The sequence below is a fragment of the Oxyura jamaicensis genome, chromosome 28, assembly GCF_011077185.1.
Source record: "Oxyura jamaicensis isolate SHBP4307 breed ruddy duck chromosome 28, BPBGC_Ojam_1.0, whole genome shotgun sequence".
Classification (NCBI taxonomy): Eukaryota; Metazoa; Chordata; class Aves; order Anseriformes; family Anatidae; genus Oxyura; species Oxyura jamaicensis.
In genome coordinates this window covers 2,063,242-2,088,356 of record NC_048920.1, presented here as the reverse complement: position 1 = coordinate 2,088,356, position 25,115 = coordinate 2,063,242, and the positions used below count along the sequence as shown (strand labels likewise).

The 25,115-nt window shown below is 40.8% G+C and overlaps 1 protein-coding gene across 4 annotated transcripts in view; it reads right to left on the bottom strand.

Annotated features, from left to right (window-relative positions):
* Positions 1–25,115, bottom strand: part of CPAMD8 (C3 and PZP like alpha-2-macroglobulin domain containing 8) — a 53,227-nt gene that overhangs the window by 9,529 nt on the left and 18,583 nt on the right. For all 4 annotated transcript variants that reach the window (XM_035347995.1, XM_035347998.1, XM_035347996.1 and 1 more), the window contains 21 exons: positions 24,324–24,555; positions 23,593–23,746; positions 23,125–23,267; positions 22,628–22,679; positions 21,647–21,945; positions 21,014–21,239; positions 20,281–20,457; positions 17,189–17,270; positions 15,527–15,683; positions 15,282–15,356; positions 13,257–13,422; positions 12,618–12,704; positions 11,699–11,835; positions 11,178–11,333; positions 10,711–10,773; positions 10,065–10,303; positions 7,445–7,532; positions 1,611–1,685; positions 1,150–1,255; positions 950–1,060; positions 83–295 (listed from right to left, as the gene is read on the bottom strand). In XM_035347995.1, the coding sequence (XP_035203886.1) occupies positions 83–295; positions 950–1,060; positions 1,150–1,255; positions 1,611–1,685; positions 7,445–7,532; positions 10,065–10,303; positions 10,711–10,773; positions 11,178–11,333; positions 11,699–11,835; positions 12,618–12,704; positions 13,257–13,422; positions 15,282–15,356; positions 15,527–15,683; positions 17,189–17,270; positions 20,281–20,457; positions 21,014–21,239; positions 21,647–21,945; positions 22,628–22,679; positions 23,125–23,267; positions 23,593–23,746; positions 24,324–24,555 (3,038 nt within the window). The remainder of the gene's footprint in view (positions 1–82; positions 296–949; positions 1,061–1,149; positions 1,256–1,610; positions 1,686–7,444; positions 7,533–10,064; positions 10,304–10,710; positions 10,774–11,177; positions 11,334–11,698; positions 11,836–12,617; positions 12,705–13,256; positions 13,423–15,281; positions 15,357–15,526; positions 15,684–17,188; positions 17,271–20,280; positions 20,458–21,013; positions 21,240–21,646; positions 21,946–22,627; positions 22,680–23,124; positions 23,268–23,592; positions 23,747–24,323; positions 24,556–25,115) is intronic.

Sequence of the window (25,115 nt, the reverse complement as noted above, 5' to 3'; positions counted from 1 at the left end):
TTTTGAAGTCTCCTCTTTTCCCTACCACACACAAGTTCCCCAGCTAGGTTGTAAGAGAAAAATGGAATTGAATTAAACCTACATGTAGAACATTGTGACATGGGGATCTGTTCTATCCTCGTATTATTCCTGCACGATGCTACTTCCATCTGGCAGTGGTTCTGGTAAATCTGTCCATCTGATCCACACACAGGCTCCCCATCATAGCCACAGTCTCGGGAACACATACATTGCTCAAAATACTCATCCTCCAAGCAGCCAAAAATATTATTGCATGGTCCAGAGTGAAAAAAGCCTGAAAAGTAAACAAAACCATCCAAAGGAATATTTTTGTGTAGCATGGGGAAAGGAGAGATGGGGTGGCAGTTTTCTCATTTCTCTTATGTAAGTTTTCATGTTGAATTCTTTAAGACTTCTCATAAAAATTTACAAACTTAGTGGACTAAAATGATCTGGGAAGAAAGCAGATTGCAGGTTCAAGATAATGCAACTCTCCCACAGTTTGGATGACATACAGGATAGGAAGGAAATTGTAGATTCTGGGAAAAGTTATTCCTGTCTCTGACAAGTGAAATTGTTTGATCTTCCCACAATTAGTTGATGAACTCTACCACATTTTGTAAAACGAAAACAAACTGCATTTAATTTTTTTTTTACCTTTATCAACACACTTCACTTTTCACAGGTATAGTCCAGATTTATGTTACGTCTTGCCTCCGAAGCAAATAATAACAGTCACTGGTGACTGCAGAGCAGACTACATTGGTCTATTTCATTGTCGTAACTTTAATACTGCTATCACACAGACATCTGTAATCCTTCTACTAATACAGATACCAAAACGGAACATTTTTCTAAATATCATTTTGAGTTCTCCTTTAACTAACTCCTAGACAGTATGTCTGCAGGTTCCATTTTCAAAAAAAATCTAAGCTTTGGTGCAACTTACCAACCCACTGGCTAGCTGAGCTCTCTACCTCGTTGCACGTTGGCCCATCACAGAGCTCCCGAGCCAAGGGACTGTTTTCACTCACGTTGTAGAAACGAGTTGCTTCAAAAGCTGCAGGCCAGAAAGAATGAGAAACCACAATTAAGTCCTATGGTTAGAGCCCTAATGCTGGCAAAAATCAAAGGAAATCAGGCACATACCTGGCTCATAGTAATCATACACTTTGATAGGAACAGGAGCTGTTTTCCCAACTATATACTCTCTGAAAGCTTGAAACTTTACACAGGTCATGCACTGGCTAGGAATCTGCATGAAATGATGTAAAAGACTCATTGTAACAAAAACCACACTCTAAGTGAAGAGAGAGACAAATAAATGCAGCGTGGGCCCCTAATGTAACACACTGTGCTGGACACTTGGTGAAAATTGAGGTACCTCCAATACTAGGTACTAAAGCTGCCTCTTTTATGCTTTGGTTTCCAACCAAAACCACAACGCTTGCCTACCTGAAAAGATACTCAGGCAACCAGCCAGGTAAAGCTGCATCATGAGCCTCATCTGCAAGGGACTATCAACAGCAATACACAGTACCTATGCTCTACTCATTGGGCATTTGCCTTTCATTGAAAAGCATCATAATTTTAAGAACCAAAATCATTACCTCGTCAAAATAAAAAAGGACTTTTCTTCCATCAACTTCGTATCTTTTTAATCCAATTTGCTTGTTCATCAATAACTGGGAAAAAAAGTGAACAGGTTTAGTTTCATCTCATTTTATAGAAAAGTTTGAAAGAAGAAAGATTTCAGACTACTTAGAAAATGCATGGTCAGATGCTAAAACCCAGGGATTTCTTCTGCTGCAGATAGATGTTTCAGGAAGAGAGAGGGGAAATGCAAAGAGGATTGAAGCTGCTGTCAGAAAACTGAGGAAAAAATTGTCCATGTTCTTCTTTCTGATATGATGAGGAACGCTTGCAAGGTGCACCATGCTGGGTGTTCTTCCTAGTCCCTGGGGAAAGGGGTACATTTATTTCCCTCAGACTATGCCTGACATGTCATCCATAATCTAATTGAATAGCTCCTAGATTGTTTTCAGTACCAAGGCTCAAGACCTCAGAAACACCCAAAACACTCGATAACGTCTTATTTACACTCTCTCAGGCCGCCACTGCTGGATCACACTGGTTATTAAAGACCCCCCTTCTCCCAGCAGCTGAAAAATCCAAAACATTCTTCTGCCAGGAAAATTAATCCTTACATTTGAAAAGAGCAGCCATTTGAAAGAGCCCTAGGCATCCTCCCTTTTGAGGGTTGGGGTCAGGCCAGGCCCCCCCTACCCATCCCTCTGAGGCCCAGGGATTTGTAATACGCATTGTATTCTGTAGGTACGACTGGTACATCTACTTATGCTTTTTCTCGTTATTGGGACAACCTGTATATCCAAGGAGTATTAGAACAAGGTGTAAGAGTGCTTCCCACATCGAGGGTGCTATCGTCCGTAATCTACCCCAGCCGTTTTTAGAAATGCTGTAGGTCACCTCCTCATGCTAACCGCAGGTCAGTAGATCACAAACACAATGAAACGAGCACTTGTTTTACTGCGCCACCTCAGAGAATGCAGTAACCACCTTCCTGGAACAGAATGCTAATGAATGTCCCATGAAATATAAATAAATCTGGTATCATTCTATGAAGCTTTGTCTTTTTTTTTTTTTTTTTTCCCCTCTAAGTTTCCATAAGGCAGATTTCTGATTTTCCACATTTGGACAAATAACATCTTGATATTACGATGGCTGGCATGCTCCATGTACTTGATTGTTTGATCAGTCGTTACTGCTTTGATAAATTGTTTTCTCACAGAATGGAATAGTCTTCTGAAACATTTAATTCAGAAACTGATGGCCTGTGGAAAAGGACTCTTACGATTTAATCCCAGTTTGGGGAGCAGAGGGCCAGAGCAGGCACTTTAATTCTATTCTCCAACCTGTCCGGTTACTTTAACCTCTGTCAGACCATCCTGTTTGTGACACAGAGATAATATTTACTCAGCTTTTTTTTTTTCTTAAACTGTTCTTCAGCTATTTTGAGGTCCTAGAATGAAAGCTCTGTAGAATGGAAGACAAAGAATTATTATTATGTATTAGAACGCCTGACACGAAGCAAAAACTATTCCTACTGAAATTTGCCCAAACCTGCTACCAACAGCTTTAACTGTGAATTTCTTCAGTGTAGTGCTTCCAGTTGTAAAACTCTGCGCACAGCTTCCTGCTATTACTGTAACGAGCAAAGGAACATGTGTTTAAGTCACACACAATATGGAAAGGGCCAATTTAATTTGTCCTTATAATTTTAGGGGCCTGGTGGTGGCTGTTATTACTCAGCAGTAGATGGCTGCAGACAGTCCTTTTATGAGGGCTTGGAGAGGCTGGCGCCACCGGGAAATGCTCAGCTCAGCTAAAGTTGCATTTTTCTGGTGAAGCTTGATATATACCAGCCTGTGGTGACCTCCTGACCTTGTCGACACCCAGCATTATTAGAAGGATTTGTGGCTGCACAGCCAGGGGGGCTGCCATCAACGTGCAGAGTATTCATTAACCATCACTGCCCCGGAGCCGCACGTGGGTCCGCTCTGTGCACACTGCTCTCTTGTGAGGGCAAACAACAAACAAGGAAATCTGATTTACAGCCTTGCCCCTCCTCACCAAGAACAGAGGGAATGGCTAGGGTAACAAGAAAATGCAGCAATGGGAATGGTGGGGCCTACCTCTGCTGAAGGTGGTGGCCAAAATACAAAACTAGTAACATGTCGTTGATGGATGCGTGATTTTGAAACACTTCTGATAGCCAAAATTAAACTATATGGATATTTCCATCTTCACTGCCTACCCAACCCATATCCTTGAGCTTTGTCCCTAATTTCCGATGCAAAGGATTTCTGCGGTAAGGATGGAACTCAACTCTTCAAGGGGAACATCATTGCCAAGTCAGCAAAATTTTCTTCTGCACAAAGGAAGCAATTCGCTTTTGGTTATGGAAATAGACTGCCCAGTACCGAATCCCAATTGCAGAACCAAGCCACCTGTCACTATGTGCCCCGAGACCCTAACAGATGGGGTTACACTGGGACTCTTGCTTCTCTACCCACAGATGCAGAACGTGAGATTCAGAGGGGCGGGCAGATGACACAAGGGAAAGCACAACCAACTCATCTGCTCAGCGCTAGAGAAAGCCTGTTCTTGCTTAATGTGCTGGAGAGTTCATTCAGCTGTGAGGAAATAACTCTTCTGCAGTAGCAGGGCAGCTTTCTTATTTACTTATTAACCCTTTGACTGCTTCCATCCAGGCCAGGAAGAGGGATATGACAGAGCATAGAAAGGGCATGAAGCTGACACAGGATGCCTCCCAGACACTGACACGTTATCTGACAAGCAGTATGGGTGAGTCTCCTGCTCCAGTTTCACTTTGCTCACTGTTAGTTTCTCTTTTAGGAGTACTGACCAGCACCTGGTCAAGGAGCTAGAAATGCTAAGGCACCAGCAAGATGATGTTGAATGTGATGCAAGCATCTTTAAAGCCAAGAAAATCAGACATCAAAGGGTGGTGTCACAGAGTCCAAGGCTTATGGCAACATACTGGAAGGCAAGGCAGAATAGAGGCATTGCAAACAGAAGGGTTTTGAAGCATGCAACACTGGGGAACCAGAATTAGGGTTTCCTTGTGGAGTGTATATCCTAATATTCATCTCAATCCCAACTGTCTTCACTGCTTTCTCTGCTTAGAGCACACAGCTTGCCCTTGAACACAGGTTACCGTAAATCATCAGACGCTGTACAGGAGCAATTGCTGCATGCGGCAGCCTTTTAGTGGTAACTAAATACAAAATAAGCATGTTTGATTTAGAAGTCTTTACCTGGAACACCTATCGGGACCAGCCATGTAAACAAGCCTCGTGCCACAGCACAGCTGTCTTGGCATAAAGGGAAAAAAAAGTTCAAGGACTGAAATCATAAAAATCACAGAATATCCTGAGTTGGAAGGGACTCACAAGGATCGTCGAGTCCAACTCCTGGCTCCACACAGGACTACCTAAAAATCAAACCATATGTCGGAGCTTTGTCCAAATGCTTCCTGAACTCCGGCAGCTCGGTGCTGTGACCACTGCCCTGGGGAGCCTGTCCCAGTGCCCGACCATCCTCTGGGTGCAGAACCTTTTTCTAAAACCCAGCCTGACCCTCCCCTGTCCCAGCTTGATGCCGTTCCCTCGGGTCCTGTCGCTGTCCCCTGTGAGGGAGCTGCAGGCCGCCATGAGGCCTCCCCTCGTGAGGGAGCTGTAGGCTGACATGAGGCCTCCCCTTGGCCTGCTCTGCTCTGGGCTGAGCAAACCAAGGGCCCTCAGCCACTCCTCACACGTCTTCCCCTCCAGACCATCTTCAGAGCCCTCCTTTGATAGTTTTATGCCCAAAGCTGCACACAGTGCTCGAGGTGAGGCTACACCAGGCAGGGCAGAGCGGGACAATCCCTTCCCTCGACTGGCCAGCAATAGCCCCCGGGCTAGGGGGGGGCCTTTTGGCCGCCAGGGCACACCACTGGTTCAGGTTCAGCTTGCCAGCAACCAGAACCCTCAGCTCCCTTCCTGCAGGGCTGCTCTCCAGCCTCTCATCCCCCCCTCTGTACAGAGATGGCAGAATCTCTGCAGTTCCTTGTGACACGAGAACACACGGGGGCCCTCTCAGGACTCCCAGCCTAGAAACTTACTGTCCCCTGCTGAAACCAGTAAGGGGGATACTCACCCAGTACAGCCTGGACAATGGTTACTCCTACTTCTATAATTTCTTCTTAGCCCATTTCAGCAACAGGTAATTGTTACTTAACCTAACCATTTTTCTCTTCTTCTGTAATCAAAACTCTTTTGCGCTCTGTGCTTCAACTAGTTTCCTCCTTTTACTCTGCTGATAAAACGTTCAGTGGATTTAACACCATAAAGATATCCTGTCATTCTGCTCCTGTCCCATTCTGAGATCTCTGGTCCTGAGCCAGGTTTCCATCCATATTTTCTCTATCATTATTTACGTAAATTACTGCGAAAGAGAACTTATTTGAAAGCAGTACAAACAACTGTCATGCTAGCGCTTCAGCAGGAGGAGATAAAATAGTAACCAAAACCACTACAGGCCCCTCCATTTCCTCCTTTCTCTTACCACAAGGATACTGGAGACCTCCTCCTGGTGGTCTTGCCTCATCTGAATAGCCATACTAATTTCTAGCACCATTTGTCACATGTGAGAGAATATCAGACTCAAACATCAACATACAAATAAAAATCAACATACTTTACATGTATGCATTGGAAGGCAAATCAGAGAATTTTTGACGTGAAGCTTGTGAATGGATTTAAACTTTGATATTTCTTTTTACACGAATAATTTCCTATCTGATCAACATACATCTCTGTACAGAAGTATTCCAAGCACAGCTCCCTAATACTGAAAGGGCCCAATTCTCTTCTCATGGGCAGATTTCTCTGATTTTACTGATAGCCCTAGGAGACTGACAGAGGTATTTTGATATAGGTTATAAATCCCCAAGGAAGGACACATCCATCTCATATTCTCCAAGAAAATGCAACAGTGTTTGTAAGAAATTAGCCAAATGAAGTGAAATCCTAGAGAAGACAAAGCAATGTGCACTTCTCCGCTGAACTAGGATGTCAAAGTGCCTGGTCTTCACTATGATTCTACTTTAAAATCCCCTCTCTCCCTTGCCTTCCTCTATAATGAAGATAAGGTTATTATAGGAATAAGTCTTTTTAAAACAAAATACTTTTTTTTCAGCTCTTTACCAGTTCTCAAGGATGCAGTTTAGTTACTTTTTTACACCTCTTCAGTTACACAGTCCTTAAAAACTAAGTCCTTAAATATTTGCAGCATAGAAAAAACCAAGTGAATACGCTGTAATGCCTTAATAAAATATAAAGCAAAGCTAAAGATTACAGTTCATCTCCCCTAGAGGGCTGGCTGGGTAAGAGGCACATTCTGTCCACCTCAGTTTGGCTTGTAATAAACATGATGTTCTCCCAGAAGAAAAAAAAAAGGCAAAAAATTCCAAGACACAGAGCCTCCAAAGAAATGAAATCCAGATGTTGGAGATAACACAGCCCACTAAGAAGCCATAAACAGCTCCTGTTAGAGCACATTTTCACTTCAGCATTTCCAAATGGGTCTCATTTAATTACTGTGCTCTGTGCTTAGTAATAAACTTTCATTTGACTGTGTTCGGTAAATTTGTTAATCTTGCTCAGAACATCTGTTTACCCATTTCAGATAAATATGTTTTGACGTGTGAAATCTCCTGCCCCCAATTTTAATTGCATCTTTTCCGACAGTGCTCAAAGAGACAACAGCATTTGCTTCCGATTGCTCCCCAAAGGGAATCCCTACCAATCAGAGAGCCAGGTCCCAGCCCAAGACCATGCCTTGCACTCTCATTACATCTTACCTGCTCTAGGCTCTCAATGTCTGCACGAAACCCTGAGAACAACGGCACTTCCAAGACCGCCATGTTAGAGGATCCAGAATGCAGCCATCTTCCCATAAGAATAAAAAGAGAGAGAACAAAAATAAACTCAGGATCCAAGATAACAAATGGTATATGGACAACTCAGAATGGAGCACAACTGAAACAAACTTCAGAGGAAAAAAACAAACCACAAAGTGTCTACTCTTCTTTGAGGAATTTGTTGAAAGCCAGAGACTACACGGTTTTAACAAAATCCTCTTTTCTGCTTTTATTCAACAAAAATTAAGGACACAGTTACAGGAGTTGTCCAGGTGAATGGCAGAAAATCAGAAGGAAAGATGTAGTCTCCTGTGGGGCTGCTTGCCTTATTTTTCAATTAATCCCTGAGAGAATGTACTTTGGTAAAAGGGAATAACCTCTTGGAAGAAAAGAAGCTTCGGTGCTTCCTAAGTGGAGAGCTACAAATGGATTGTGGTGTAAGAAAAATATTTCCCAATACAAGGTGGAAGTCGTTCCACCCTGGTATTTCATAAGTGGCCATTTCCCTCCAGCATCTAATTGACACAGAGAAGTGTCTTTGCTAATGAGTCAGCAACCTCACTCTCTAGTTAACAGTGTCAAGGAATTCACTGCCTGTATCATCTTCTGTAATATCAATGAAGACTCCAAACCACTGAAACCCAGAATTGTTACTACTGAAGTGTGCATTAAAAACAAACGGGGGGCATTGAAAGAAATTTTACTTGGTCCATTTCAAAAAGATTTCAATTTTTTTTGCAGCATGGCAGAAGAGTCAAAATCGTAACGAGAAAGCTCCTGCTAACTCCAGAACAATGCCCCCTTTTTCTCTGTATTCACATATAGTCCACTGTCAACTATCCCTCCCTTGGCAGCCTACCTGTTGGCTGCTTGGTTGCACCACAGGCACAAAGACAAAGAGCTTGGACCCTAGAGGGCTTATTTAGCTCACAGCCAGCACTGAGACATACAGCACACAGCTTCCAGGACCGAAGTTGCCAAATCTGGCTCCTGCAGGGCTACTTGGAGGCCTCTGTATGGATACCTCCGCAGCTAGGGTGGGTTTGTGAGTTTGTTGAAGCAGTGCACAGAGCCAGCCTGGATGTAATGCTGCACCCAAGCTCCTACGCCCACAGTGGCATTGGATGGTTTGTGGACTCCAGTTGGCTCCAGCTCAGAGCTAAGTCTCCCATAGAGACATAAAGCCTTTTTGATCCTGATCTAACTCCATGCACCATACTCCCTAAGAAATCCTACAGTATCCCTTTACCTGCAATCACAAAATCACAACCCTCTCTTTTTCATCCTTCAACCCCCCTCCCCCCAATTTTTCTTTACAGGAAAACATCCCAACTGAGCATAACTCTTAAAAACTATTGCATTCTGAGCAACATCCTAGCTCAACATATTTCCGCCATCATCCTTAGATGCACTCCTCTGTTCACATTGCCTGAATAAGATGATGAAAGAGTTAAAAGAGCATCATTACAGGAAGAAGGGGCGGAAAGGGAAGATTTCATTTGCTTTTGTTTTCTTTCCAAGCAATCAATCTCCTTGGACTGGGCTTCCTCTCAAATTTCTGTCTTTGCTCCAGCAATTCCCAGGGCAGAAAGTTTCAGAAATAACAACAGAAAGGTTGTGTTGATGCAGGGCAGCCTCCTTAGTTACAAGCATCTTTAAGGGATTGACAAGACTTTCTAAGCCTCTCTCTCCAATACCAGTTGCGGTGCTGAGGCGGAGAGGGGAAGAGGATGAGAAAGTGGCACTGTTATAATAGAGCGGGACTCCAACAAACTTTCGGATGATGAGTTTGAATTGCTTATCACTGGCTGTTGTTAATGAAGGAAGGAAGTATTCAACCAGCCCAAAAAAAGCCTGACCCAGGGTTTCACAGGCTTGTAGCAATCAGAGTGAATGCATCTGCCAGCAACACAGCCATGTGAGGAAGGGACAAGTGTGTTGACAGAGATAAGATCACATCTTTGCCTGGAGCCACTGCAACTAACTCTTTTCAGAACTGTAGTCTCTGTAGGGTTTCATATCTGTAGGAAGGAAGGAAACAGAAACTGATAGGGGAGGAAAAAAAAATCAATTTCTTTGAATTACATCCAAGCTATTCGCTTGACTTCTGCCATCTGAATGTGGTGATGTTGCAGCCCCGCTACCTGCCACACTCCTGGTCACAAATACACAGAGTGATTATGAAACCATCCCACTGGGAATGGTTTCTTCTGTGGCACAGTAGGACGCTGTAAGCCCTCCCTATGTACTTCGGTTGTGGCTTTCCCTCTTTCCAACAACCTCCTTCAAAACTAAAACATTTTGTAAAGAGATCAGCATCTCCTGGTAACTGCAGCAGCACTGGCATGTTTAACCAGAACACGTGTAAGTGGATTGAATGCAGGACAAACTATTCTTGCTGCTCTCTTTTTGTCAATAGGCAAGCTGTTTTCTCTTAATACCTTGCGTTTCCTAATCTGTAAAAAGACACGTGAACTGCTCGTGTCTTTGCAAAGTGCTTTGAGATCTAGCAATGATGCTTCTGGAGCTTTAGTCTTGGATGCAGACTGGCATTTCCTACCTAGTGCACGTCTCCAGTATAACTTTGTATTCCTGATGATCCCGATCTGAAGCTGGGTCATCGTCATCCACCAATGCCCTCTCTCTGTGCAAGGTTTCAGAGCGATTCTCATCTGGAGAGACAGATCGCAGGAGATTTGGAGCTTGAAGATGCTGCTCTGACTTTGGCTCCTTCAGGTTAACCAGAAGCTGGAAAGCTGGTTTGGCAATTGGATCAGGCACGTTGTAAGTGACATCAATCTGCAGCAGAAAAGGGGAAAAAAAGCAACAAACCAAACTAAGGCAGTTTATAAGACCCCAGTATTCTGTAGCATCTGCAAATGTTCCCCAAAGACACACATAAACACCAGATTTCTTCAGAGAGAGGTAATGGCAGGCACAGAAGCAACCAAGGATTTAAAACACAGTTTTTAATTTAAACACATATATAAATATACAGGTAAAGCTGTACCAAAGCAAATTCACCCTGGTACAAATCATATTTACTTCCATGGTTTAAAGCAACACCGGGTTTATTAATTACTTTGAGAGAAATTCAAAGTACAACTCTTTCCTCACAATAATCTGGGATTAAAAAGCTAGCAAAGAGACTGTCAGTTTAGAGATCACTTGCTCACATACTTTCTCCAGCCCCATAGCAACTTTACCTGCATCAGACAGCAGCCTTCACCTTTGGCACTCACAAACAGCCCCGTTGGAATACTGGGTATCTGGGGAAAATCCACAGTTAAGACAGAGACAAGACATGGCTATCAAGATGTAAATGAATGTCACTTTTAGCTTTATTCTGTGCAAGAGATCTTTCCAGTTACAAAGGACACTTCACAAGTGGAATGAACATGGCTTGTTTTTTTTCAGTCACCTACATTTAACAGTGGTAGAAACAAGCAGCAGCTCAAAATAAACATCAGTCACTGGCTATGGTGAAAAATACTTTTGAGTGCTGCCTCCTTCACATCAGAACCCAGCCAAGAAACACCAGAAAGTTCCAAGATCTCACAGTGTTTAACTCATACTTTTACCATTGCTGGACTCACCTGAGTTGTCGTTCAGAACTCAGCTCAGATGGATCACTTTAAAAAAAAACTGTCTAAATTAACACAAAACCACTTACCACTGCGGTCTGGAGGACTTTCTTATTCATTTTGTTAAGCTCAAATGTCTCCTGGTAGTCTAGATTAGTAGAAGCCAAGGAAATGGTAAGGTTGACTCCTCCAATGTAAGAAAGGATAGCATATTCAGCCAGAGCCTGCAGGGCTACACATGTGTCCTAGGGATCAGACGAGGGAGATCAGAAGAGTGAAGAACACAGGAGCACTCTAAACTTACAGACAAGCACTATGCTGTACAGTCATCAGCTTTTGCTAGCAGAATCATTATTAATTCATATAGCAAAAGAAATCTCAGGCTTTGTTCACTTTTGCTGTCAAAGACATCTGTAAGGACAAAGTCTGAATTCCTTTCAAATTATTAATTCCAGAAGGACATAGTAAAGAAATCTGGGAAGTTTTTCTTCTCAATAGGAAGCTTCTTCTGGACTCTAGGCAGAATCTCTGCATTAGCCATTCCTGAACCAATTGATTTCTACAACTGATTATGCATGCGCTGAAGCTACCTTTTTCTAAGACACCCAACCTGAGTAGATGAGAATCCTCCAAGTGCATTCCTCTGCTGTGAAAGCCATTTTACCACTGGTAGTGCAGAGGCCACATCTCCTAGAAGCGTGTATGTCAGAAGGGCATAAGATGTCATTTCCACTTCTGCAGAAACAACTGAAAGAGAGGCAAAGGGATAGGGAAGATAAATCGAACTACCATCTAGAAGCGAGAATCAAGCTGGTCTAGAGATAGTTCTAGGAATATCCATTAACTAAAAAATAATTGGAGGAAACGCATAAATAATAATGAAGTTTAATAATGCATCCAAATTCACCATCTTCTAAAGATGGTGAAACAAAACCTCTTTTCTTTACACAACAGATGACCTTTTTACCTGCTTTTATCCCACATGTAATTTCTCTCCCACTCCAGATCTACTTTGCTATTGCCCTTACTGTATAACTGTCCTGGACATTTGAAAATAGAAAGCTAAACAACTCTAAGATTAAATGTATTTGACTTCTCTCCGACTTACACTTCAAATGATTCCTCCCTGACGGAATACCCTATGGCTCTAACTCCTCTGTTATTCACAGTATTACTTTCTGTCTATGAAACTGGAGCAAAAAATGGTGAAATAGCTGGGACTGAAAAGCCAGCCCTGCGCCTCAACCACATCTAGCTCTGTCTCTCATTTGCACCTAAACAGCTCTTTCAGAATAAAGCTACCTGTCTCTATCAGCTCTCATTCCTAAGTGGCCCTTCGTATGGACCCTCGACTGACTGCCATTTTCAGAATATCCTGGTAAAACAAGATTTCTTTAGGGACCAAAACTGGGAGGGAAAACAAGGGAAATTTTGAAGCGTATTATATAAAACAATTCGCTAGAATAAATGCAGTCAGGGGCCTGCTATTGGGGTCTATTCCCTTATTTTTGCCTTTGCAGTACGGGTACCTGATTGAGAGAGACCATCATTAAATCCCATGAAGGTATCTTCATCAGTAACGAGACTTCCCGTCAAACTCCAGTGTGTAAAACCATCTAGAAAAATAGGACAGTGGGACATGTATGAAATTACTGCAGAACTGAAGATCAGCTTCTGTGTATGGGAAGAATCAAGCTTTGCTATTGCATTGACTCAACTGATTCATGCCCTGAACTGCACTGTGCCTCCATTTAGACAAACATGCTCTGGGCAAAAGGCCGCAGACTCTTGCTCCCTTTGCAATTGCAAAGATGGCTCAGTGTGATCTTGAATATTAGATTAAAACAGAGCATCGAGGAATGTGATGTATTACTGGACAAACTGTGACATATTGACTGGAAAACCACTGCAGAGCTACTGACATACTTGCCTTCCTTCAGCATCAGCTGCGTGCATAGAACTAAGGTACTCAGCCCGTCTCTCCTGAGAATCTGGAAAACTTTGACCATTACAAGGTCAAACTGTGCTGTGAGAAAGACCTTGTCTCACAAGCTCCATCCTCTCCAATAACTCAAATATATCATTCAAGCTGCAAGGGCTATTTGTTTATCCCCATAAGAGAGCTGCCAATTTAAGAACTTGCCAGGTTGGCCCCAGGTGCACAGTACCTTGTGTAATAGCCATGCTGTTCATTTTCCGCAGTGTCACAGCAGCAGAGGGGCTGTGCAGCAGTGTCAGGGCATATGCAATCAAGGCGGTAGTGTAGGGGTCTTCTGCTGAATATAAGTTGGACTCTAAGAAGTGTTTTGCTTTGTCAACAGCTGTTCTTTCTTCCTATATTTAAGGGAAAGAGCCCAGACATATTACCAGCCTCTATAGTTCTGTTAACCCCGGCAGGCAGCTAAGTATCACGCAGCCACTTGCTCACTCCCCTGCAGTGGGATGGGGAAGAGAATCAGAAAGGTGTAAGTGAAAAAACGTGTGTGTTGAGAAAAAGACAGCTTAATAGGTAAAGCAAAAGCTGCACGCACAAGCAAAGCAAAATAAGGAATTTATGCACTGCTTGCCATCGGCAGGCAGATTGGTTAGAATGTTTCTCACGCCTGTGTGTCCATTAGAAAACAACTAGGGAAGAAGCATTTTGCTCTGTGTAGAATGACACTAACACTCTCCCTCAGAAAAGCCATGCATCACAAGTTTAAAACTAGAAGCAAATAGCACAGCAAGAATAATCAAGACAAACTCTGAGCTGAATTTATTCCCCTTAAAGCTGAGAAAATTTCATGCCTCTGCAAGGCAGCAGATGAACAGAGCAGAAGCAAGCTCTCCACTGTATGTTTGATTGTGTTCCTGACACTCTGGAGCGTCTAGCAGACGCCAGAGGATAATAAAGGCCAAGGTTCCCAGGGGTCCCTGCAGCCTACAAACATGTTTTATTAACTCCCTCAATGACCTCACCATGTAGGAACGTGGCTCTGATAATTTATAGAAACAATTTAATTGGACTTGATGTAATTTGGTTTCCTTTGATTTCCCTGTGGCACTAACCTTCTCCTTCCTCATTTCCTAGCTAAGATCATTAGTACCACTTGCAAATCTCCTCTAGGAAAACCATTAGATCCACATAAACTGCACTTCCAGCAAATAAAAATGCTAGGGCTGTCCTGATGCACAGCAGCCCAGAGAGAACATCACATCACTTCTCAGAGGGGGACACTGCTGACAGGGAGGTAGAAAGTTATTCTACGGGCATTTAAGGATTTTTAGTTTTAATTTTTAATAAGGTTGAACAGCAAGGGGACATCTCTATTCATGACCTGTTCAGTGTGTCTCCAGGTGGACATTCTTGCAGTCATCATTAGTAGGAATGTTTAAATAAATTATTATCTGAGCATACCCAAGTCTATAGAATTTGCAAGCAGGCAGAAATACAACAGAGGAAAGCAGCACTGTTTTTACCAGGAGTTTTAAGAAAGAACCTCTAAAAAGCCAGTTGTACTCTAAGTGATTTTTTTCCTTACTTCAAAAATTAAGCAGTGTAATTGCACATTCCTATGTAGCAATTATTTTTTCTGTAGTATTCCTGTTCTCCCTGATTACAGAGAGAAACATTTTTCTCTAGAGAAACACACAATTCATCCCCAAACTGCAGATTACAGTATCTTTGGAGAGCTGCACTCCTGTAATCTAATAGCAGTAGCAGTTTGGCCTCTGTACCAAAGGCAGACTGAAAAAGTTTTCTGGATCCCCTAAGCCAGCAGCTCTAGTTATGCTCCTATCTGCACAAAGCTAGCTAGTTATAAGTTCTTTCGAGTCTATCTATCTAAGCTACTAGTATCTACACGGCCTGCAGTCACACCTTGAAGTTACAGGGCTGAAAGTGTTATTTGCAGCCATTTCCAGGGGGAGGTTGGGGCATGGTGGTGTTGGAAAGAGCTTTGCTGTGGTAGAATAAACCCTGAGCTGATGTCTGAAGGCTAGGAGATCACCTTAAACAACTTTGGAATATACTCCTTACTTTGGAAGAGTCTCAAGGCTTTCAAACAGCCTCAGTTACCTGAATGCCACCATTCTAATGAGCAAAGAACCTCTGAAAGTGAACAGCCACAGTATATATATATATATATATATATATATATACATACATATATATATATAGAACACAAGATCTGTTTTAACCAAGTTTCTGTTACCTCAGAAGTTACACCCGTTTCCAAAAGAGATGCAACCACATAAGCCGTCAGAGAGATCTTACCATGGATTCCACCCTGGAGAACAAAAAGACAAAACCACTAGATGAAAACTGGGGAAAAGACTCTCAAAGCAAGACAGATATTCACAGCCCAAAATTCATACCAGGGAACTTCATCCCTTCCTGCTTTGATAAAACCTCTAAAAACACAATTATCGCATAATTTTGTGTCTGTATAGTTTTTACCTGAATGTCCTTATTCAGTATCCTGCCCATAGCAGGAAAAGAGCCATCTTCTTTCTGATGCTGGATGATCCAATCTTTGGCAGCTGTTAGTTCCTTCGGGTCAATGAAAATAAACCCACGAGACTGTGCAAAGGACTTGAGGACAAAAGCTGTTAGCCTGTAAATACACATTTACCATTTTTGTTAAGAAAAAAAATTTGAGTAACATATTACCAGGAAAATAACATTCCTAGAAAGCATAACTTTTGAAAAGCTTAGGAGGGAAACACTAAATATTGTTAAAAAAGGTAATGGTAAATAAAGGCTGCCAAACTCAGCTCAATCTTCTAGACAATATCAGGGTTAAGGGTCAACAAGCTATAACTGGAAGATATGCTTGTCGTAGTTATGTTACACTCAAATACAGTTACTTTTTATAGGTGCTCAGCTGCTATCCTACTAATTAAAGCTTTTAAGTTAAGAGACAATATCTTTATAAATATGGAAGTACTTGTAAAGAAAATAATAAATTTTCCAATTTAGTTACAGTCTTAATTAAAAAAAAAAAAAAAAAAGAAAAAAGAAATCCAGACCCACTGCTGAAGTCTGAAGCGGTGTTAGATTTTATACAGAATTAAGACTTAGGAAAGCAATAGAAGTGTTTTTGGAATTCTAAACCTCTGACATGCAACTAGTGTGAACTCTGGCCAGCTTTGGGAGATTGAATCATTCATTTTACAAGCCTCTGAGGAATGGGAGGGTAGAAGGCATGCTGCCTGGCAGAGGATTTTTCAAGTGTTAAGTAATTCTGTGTCACCGTATTCTATATCTAGGGACTAGGAGATGCCAGGTCTGAGATAAAAGTTTACTATCTTCAAAACAGTGAGGCAACAGCATCACAGAACTGGTACTTCCCCTCAGATGAGTTCATGAAGAAAATCAGTTTAAAGCAAAATACAGAACAGATGGAGAAGCCAAATAACAGGACAAACAAATGAATGAAGACAAAAATCTACTAGATCTGAGACACTATAATCAACAGCCATACTGATGTGTGGAAACACACAACCTTAAAGGCCACGGTCTCCTAAGGGGGACATTAGTGAGATGAGCTGATCTCCCAGTTGCCCAATTTCTGGTTCTCGTATTGTCTCTCTCTCAAAGACCCTGCACTTCCCGTTCTCGGGGCACAAATCCATACCATTCCATTTCATCCATGAGGGGATATAAAACGCTTAAAAGAATGCTTTCTTTTTTTTTTTTCCTTCACCCCTCTATCCTTGTAGAAGTCTCCAGTACTTCTAGAGACGGCAAGTTTCTCCTCACACACTTCAAGAGAAGCTCCATTCTCTTATGTAATTAGATGCTTTTAGTGCTACTGCAACTCCTGTAGACCAGACACGATCCACAGCTATAGCTTCAGTGCCTAAAGCCCAGACACATTAGTAGAGGCGACTATCTTAACCTCCCATGAGTCTTGAAGCAATTACAGTACACCTACAAGTGTAGTATGAACACAGCAGCACTGAAACAGTAAGCCTATCATCTTTGAGTATTATTTCTGTTCTTCCCTGTACAATACCATGATGGGAGTTGGAAAACGACTCTTTTTTCCTTGCCAATTGTGTATTTTTCCTGTTTAGCAAACACTGAATTTTCTAACTGTTTTAAATAGCAACTCACCACATACTCCCTGAGGAATCCCTCTCGCCAAAAGCACTGTATGAACCATCTTGTCTCTTGTAGGTCAGCTGGCGCTGGTAGCCTGGAAGTCAAAAAAGAATTGTGGGAGTCCAAAATCCTCACACAGAGAAAAACAAGTATTTAAAGTGAATGAAGTCTCAGACCATCTGGCACTAGCATAAGGGATTCTGCTGCCCGAGGCAACCTCTTATTTTGCTGTGTTTGATAGAGCCAGCTCTGTGTACATACACTGCAGCTTATTCAGAAATCCATTCAGGCTAGCATCTGTAAGGCTACATACACCTCTTGAAGACAAATGAATGGAACGTTATTTCTCTAGCTCTTATCTCTTACTGAGCAGCACATCTGTTAAAAAAAAGAATGTTTCTAAAACACTCAATATTAAAAATCAACTCCTGCATTTTAGACACTAGAAATGTTAAACATTTGATACCCCCCTGCAAGACACAATATTAAAACAATGATTTTTACTTAAGCATACAGCCACCATCCTTCCTTTTTACTGAGAGCACCATGGAAACGAGGAGCTTTTTGCCTTAACAATACAACTTGATTCAGATTTTTCTCCAAAGCTGGTGCTTGGGACAACTTAAGGTAATGTGACAGCAACAGCTGAGTGCTTAGTGCTGAAATTCCAAAGGAGATGAAGGCGTAAGAACTCTTACATATCTTTCTTGAGCAGTGTGTGAGAGGTGATGGACCATGTGTGATCTTACCGTGTATGTACACTACTAGGCCTGTCTTGCAAGGCCTGTTTTAGACAACAAGTTCAACAAAAAAGTTGAATGCTGGAAATTCTACCTGAAAGTCTTTTGAGACTGAAAATAAAGATAGTCAAAATGCTCTTCCTATCAGGAAAAGGATTTGCTTCTCTAACCTACTCATCTAGTAACCATGAACTGTTACTAGTATGCTAATAAAGCACACCAAGTCTCTATATCGAGGAATACTCGATACACAATTTGACAAAGCCAGATGCAATCAAACCCTTCAAAATGGGCGTTTCTGATAAGGGGATATGTCAAACCTGCAGGAAGACTGGGTCAGAGAAATTTAGTGCCTGCTTAATTCTGATACATGAATAGACTTTTTCTTTCACACTGCATGACATTTTTATGGGAATGGATTACTTTTTCATTTCCAGAGACAAAGTTTCTTTGTTGACCTCTTCAGATACAGGCAGTTCCATGGTCTCAGAATAAGGGCTGCTCATGACTCCTACGCCTTTTTCTGTTGCTCTATAGCCTTTTGATGTTCATAGGGAACACAGACAGAATGGTTTGAAAAATGGACAAAAGTAGGAACAAAATCCTAGATCTTAATGATGCTCTGGCAGTAAAAACATCTTTGTCTAGGGGTTGGGGAATGTATACAAGCATGGGACAGAAAGCACAAGTAACATTTTTTTGTTGTTTTTCCAAATAGCTGTTGTATTAAATTAGATTGCTTTTCATCTACACAGTCTGCAGATGCAATTTACTACTGAAATAAAGCTTTTCCTCCTTAAAGTTTTCCTAAGCATTCACATCCAGTATGTTTGATGGACAAATAAAGTATTAGTATTTTATAATAGTCTTATGATTTTTTTCTGTTCTGTTATTCTAATGATCACTTTGTGTGGAGTTGTGCTTCATTGTTCTTACATTTATTCTTTGCTTGTTAGGTTGAGTGGCACAGACTTTATGTCTGCTTGCTCTTCTGAAATCTTCTATTTTCTAAACGCTCCTCTAGATGCTTGGACTCACTGGAGAGGTTCACCTTTCTAGTTTTCACCTGTTCACCTGCTTTTGTGGAACTGCATTGTGGGAAAGTAGAAAAATTACTGACCAGCTTAGCTCAGGCCAGTTTTAAAAATGAGGAGATATGTGGGAATCGTTGGGTATCAGTTCTGTGATGGATGACTAAGTGATGAAAAAGTTCTTTGTTGGTATGTTACAAAAGCCTTCTAGAGTGAGCAAACAGACTCTCCTATCTAAACCTTATACTTGGCAGGGCTCCATTAAATGGAGAAAAGTTTAAAACTCTTGAGGATTTCTGCTGTAAGGGCTAATTAACGGGCAGAGTTTGGAGCCAAAAACCTGCAGATTCATAAAAAGAAACAAAACGAACTAATATTTAAAAGGAAAAATTGACACAGACTATCAAAAAATCCCTTTGTATTACTGCTATCAGCGAGCACAACAAATTACAAATGAAAACAACTGTAGCCAGGCGAAGGAAGCAGCACTAGACTTCTGCTGCTGAAAACAAAAAATAAATTACATATTACATTTTATATTTATATTTTCATAGGAGAACTGCCTAACCCTGTCACCTCTGATTTCATGACATGACTATTGTCTGACTCACTTGCAAGACAGCTATGTCCCTTTGGGTCATTCTTGTTTTCATTAATGATCTCCAAATTCTTATTTGTCCTCAGAACTGCATTTACTTACAGATTATTTTGCAAGTGGCACTTCCCAAACAAACGCTGAGAAAAACAGTGCATAAGAAGCTAGATTGCTTTGAGATGCTTAAAGAGAGGACAGGGCACTGAAAGGACAGACAAAAGCCTTCAGTGTATGGCTCTAGGATAAGTACTTTGCAGACTGACTTCTGATTCTGGGTATACTGTTACTGAGAAAATATGATAAACTGGAGAAAGTTTAGATAATTCAAGATAATTAAAAGATAAGGTAATTAAAGAACTGAAAAGACAATTTATATATTTAGCTCTTTTTGCTTTTTTCCTAGCTTTTGACTAAATTTAGTTTTCTGTTATTTTCTGAAATTTGTAAACACAGACTAAGTTACCTAAACATATGCATGTGCATATATCTATGTATGTATCAATTAACAAACACAGGATAAGCATGTAAACCATGAGTTAGTGAAGGGAAACACAGGCTACATATCAAGGAAAACTATCTCGCCATCAAAATCTGTTAACCTGGGAAACTGTCCTGCAAGAAATGATGAATTGCCATTACTTGGGATACTCTTCATTGAAATGGACAACGCGATACTAACAAAATTCTCTAACTTTTAAGCTTTTTCTGCTTCCATTAACTTTAAGTTTAATGAGTTACCTTGAACAAGGTAATCAGTAGCTTCACTCTCCACCTCATGACTGAGTTGCTTGGTTTTCTGCAGATATTTCAGGACGAAAACATTAGGAGCAAAATGGATCATGTTCTGCTCTCCACATCCAAATGGTAATCGCAGAAGATTGTCCAAGTTGTTTAATGTAGGACCCATCACATCTCCTGTTTGAAAAAGAGGTGATAGTTTCAGTATCAAGGAATTATGCTCTGCTTCTTTTTGATGCCTTATGATTAAAAACCACCTGACTACACTAATTTCTGCCAGCTACACATAGCTTAAACTGTAGCATAAATTGGAAGTCCTTCAAATGTTTAGTCATATCCCTTCAAGCTCTTGCTGGAATAAAGAAGAAATTTCACATTTCTGAGTTTGACCGTTATCCATGACTACATGATTTAGACTAGATTAGAATGCAGTTAGTACAATATATGGTTAAGATGATTATGAAATTAATACTATGAATTATAATAGACAGGACACCTGCAAAGCCCTTTGATGGTATCAACTTTAACTCACTGTTATCTCAAACAGTTAAATGACCAAGGAAAAAAAAAATCCCTGTCTCAGATTTAAGCGCAGCATGTACCTTTGTAAACTGCCTAGGACTACTTTATCCGGCCCATATTTTTCAAATACTGGTCAGAAGCAAGTAACAGCTGGAAGTATCTCTTCGTATTTGATAACTGGTACCTAATGATACCTCCTCATAATTGATACCTATTATTGAAGCCGTAGCTCTTTCTGATCCTGGAATTATGTTGTGGGGAACTCCAAGAGTAAATGCTTCATTGTGATTTTCATCAGTCTCTTCTTTTCTCCAAATTTTAAACTCTCCCATTGACCCCCAGCCTGTGGAAAAGCCAATGTACTTCACCTCGAACTGTTTGGGGACTGTCCACTCCACAATAATAGATTCATTTAGCACCCGAGTACCATGGCCAACCTGAAAGGAACAAAAAAAAACATACAGTTCCAAGGACCCGTGCATGTGAAGTCAGCCATGGACCCAGTAACTTATGTGTGCATCAGAGGACATTGTAAACAGGCTGCTACCTTTCTCTTTCCCACCAACAAAACAGTTCAAGGAAATTTAATGAGACAACTCCACAGGCTTAACCTCCAAGCCTTTAAGCAGACTTGACACTGAAAACATTGAAGACTGAGGTCCCGAGGGTGTGAAGTGGCAAGCAAACATGTTCCAATTAAAACAGTCTGATCAAGACTTAATACAGAAAAAGCAAAAGGAACGAGGCTTTCTCCTTCTACAACATACCTAATGAAAAACTGCCATGTGTGCTCCACCTCTAGTTAAGGAAGCAAGAAACTTCCAGACGTAGATGAATTCAGTACCTGAACAATTCCATTTTTCCAGCTGATCCAGAAGCTGCGGAATTCATCCCAGGACAGGATACCAGCTGTGTCTCTGCTGACCACCGGCTCACCCATTTTGCTGATGGAAATCCATGTTTTAGTATTTTGATGTCCACCAATAACAATCTCAGTCATCTCTGCCATGTCATGTGGACCAGAGGACAGGGCCAGGTGAGCATCATTGTGAGCTTTCACAGCAATATCAAAGTGTGTCATCTGGGCAGGTTTCTGCATGTACTGGTACTCGTATTTGTTAGGTGTAGAAATGTGAATTTTCTCTAGTCAGAAAAATAATGGAATGTTTTAAGAATTAGAGTTCACTTCATGTATTTAAAAAAATATAACAACCCATAGCTAACTACTAAAATTCAAATGAACAGGCCTATCCTAAGTATACTCTCTCCTCCCTCCCCCCCCCTTAAACTATTAAAAATAAATGTGGATTTTTCTTCCTATCCTCTACTTCTATCCACTTGCACTATAGAAGCTTCTTCAGTTGAAACAGCTCAGCTGATTTCTTGTGAAGTTTGCAAGTGATTTTTCAGTTCTAATCTAGTGGTCAAAAGCATCTCTGTTTAGCTAGCAGAGCCCACTTTGAGCTATCCAAATTTCCGACAGAAAGGACATACTGATTCCAGAACTGAAGTTTAAAACATCAACTGAAAATATAGTACAGCCACAGTTACTGTCCACAGTGCTGAATACTTAAACTGTTTCATAAAGTAAAGGAATTTAATTGCCATTTCCAGAAATCACTTGGGCAGTTAGAGCAAATTCATAATTAGCCAGCCAGGTAAGAAAGACTCTTTATTCAGAAGTTCTTCCTTCACACCGTAACTCATCAATCACAGACAAATGGCAACAAAGATTTTTTTTTCTTCCATGGGATGAAGCCACATGTTTCTATATGTAACTAAATCAAACAAACTTAATTTTATCTCATTTAAATCATGAACTTACCATTTGGGCAGAAGAACACACTATAGGTGTACTCCCTGGACAGTCCCTCTGGCTATATAAAGACAGAAATCCATGTATGAAAATACAGTGCTTGGATTAGCAGTGACAGCTAGTCGGTTTTACTTACAAAACACATAATATTCTGATGCTGTACAGCATTCTGTATCCTTTAGAGAAAAAGTATTACACTGTATGCTGTTAGCTGCATATATGCTAACCATTAGCATTGAATCTTGCATCACAGACTATTTCTTGGACTAAAAGAGCACGCATACCCAATACAATTTCTATCCCTTTTTGTTCTGAGCAGTGTTGAAGATTCATCAGCATGAACTCAGAACTAAATGGGCCCTTCTTGTACTTGTATCACAAAAATTATTTCCAATCGTGTAAACATACACTTTACGATTCTTACGATTCTTACTCATGTTTGATATCACACCTAAAAACTTCCACGATTTGCCCAAACATTTATTACAAATTCCTACTTTTCTTACCTCAATAATAACACTACTGCGAACATAATCCACTCCAACTGGGGTCCTTTTGTCCACATAGCTGTCCTCTGAGTGCTTGCCATTCTTTAAAGTTTGCATCCCATCTTGACAGCAATTAGTTCCACCATAAGCAAAAGCTTTTGCTAAGAAACAGAAAGGAACAGAAGCAGAGATTTCAAGGTATGATCTTGATCTACGAGAGTCCAAAGCATTGATCTAAACTAATTAGATACAGTTGACTAACAACACATCATACGTTTTGTAATTACAGCTCTATTAGCTAAGTATCTGGACAGTCACATCCAAAATTGCATAAATACTCGGACAGTCACAGGCAATTGAGAAACTCTTCCCTAGTTTTACACTTTCAGGTACTAGGGAAGGAAGAATGCTCTTCTGAAAGAGGAGTAAGAAGAAACACTTGTAAAACTCCTTCAAGCAGCAAGCTATTTTTTATCCGTGTACTACCAGTGATGTTGCTCAGTCCAAGCTCGTTGAAGGACAAAACAATAGAGGTGGGTTTAGCTTCCCCAGGGGCAACGCACTTCTTTCTCGTCAGATGATGTTTCCCAGGATGCCCGACAAACTTTATGCCTTTCGGAACTGAAATCTTCACATGAACCTGGGAAAATTTTGAATGCCATTTATTGCAAATGCCATCTGCAAAACCAACAGATGTGTGAAAAATCTGAAAACCACAAAAACTATAATAAAAACATAGTATGCACAAATTAATCTTCAAACCTTCTGGTGTTATAATTGCCTGACAGCATTACTTTCAGCTCAGCAATTCTACGGGTAGTTCAGATACTACTTGAGCTAAGCAGATGTGTTTGAGAAGGAAACATCTGGGGAGAGCATTCCTTGAAAAAAGTTATTTCAAAGCAAAGTGCTTTCAGCAGCCAACTATGAAGGAAATTCTCTGTGGTTCAGCATGAGCTTTCTAATTGTCTTCCCTACATTTATCAATATATTGATTTCTGAAGCATTGCAAGACTCCTACAGCTCTTTCAAGCTACAGTAAATAAAGCAATGACTTTTATTAGTGATGAAAAGCAATATTTATCTTCAAAGCATTTATGCTGAGCTTATCATTCTGTTATCCTATCTTTTCCACTGTAATTTGTAGATCACTTAGGAAAGTTTGATAAGAAACTACAATTTAGTATCTTAGCAACCAGAACAAAGAGGGCTGTTACCTCTACGCAGACAGCTAAGTAATTATAGGCAGTCAGTGGGATTTTGGTCTGTTCTCCCCGGATGACATGGTACGGCAGTGTAAAATCAATGAAGAAAGGTTTAAATGTCTTCAGTTCTGTCTGACTGGCAATGCCCAACCCCTTCTCTTCAGAGAGACCCACGGCTTCAGTTATCCATGTAGTGATGGAGTCTGGCACTTCCACGCGCAGCTCTGCTTCTCCTGATGTATTACTGCCAAAGCGAACATGGAAGAACATGGGTTGATCAGGTGAATGAAATGCGCTTGAACAAAGCTAAAGCACAACAGAGCCAAATATTTTGGGGATTTCCCTCCAGATGCAAACTCACAGCATAGCATAAGTATCTGCTTCGAGCAACAGCTTATAAAAGGCTCAATGTTTTCTTGCTAAGTATCAGGATTTTTGAGAACTATGCACATTTATAAGGAGCAGAACAGTACCTAGTGGCTTCTGCATAACACAGAGTCTAACAAATTCTTACTGGATGAAAAGCTTTTCAGGCATTTACACCCTATTATAGAGGGCTACTTTTCTTACAGATAAATATCTGTAGTAAAAAGTTTTTTAAAAAAATCCTAGATAAAACCAGTTCAGCAATAATTTATTTCACCTTTAGTGAAATAAAAGTAGTTTTTGTTGGAACCCACTGTCCTTGTATACAGTGCCACATTATAGCCTGTGCTTGAACATAAAGGCAAATATTTTTTTTTTCCAGGCACTAAGTTCAGCAACTGCTTGTCTAGAGGAGCATATTTTGATTCAGAAACATCT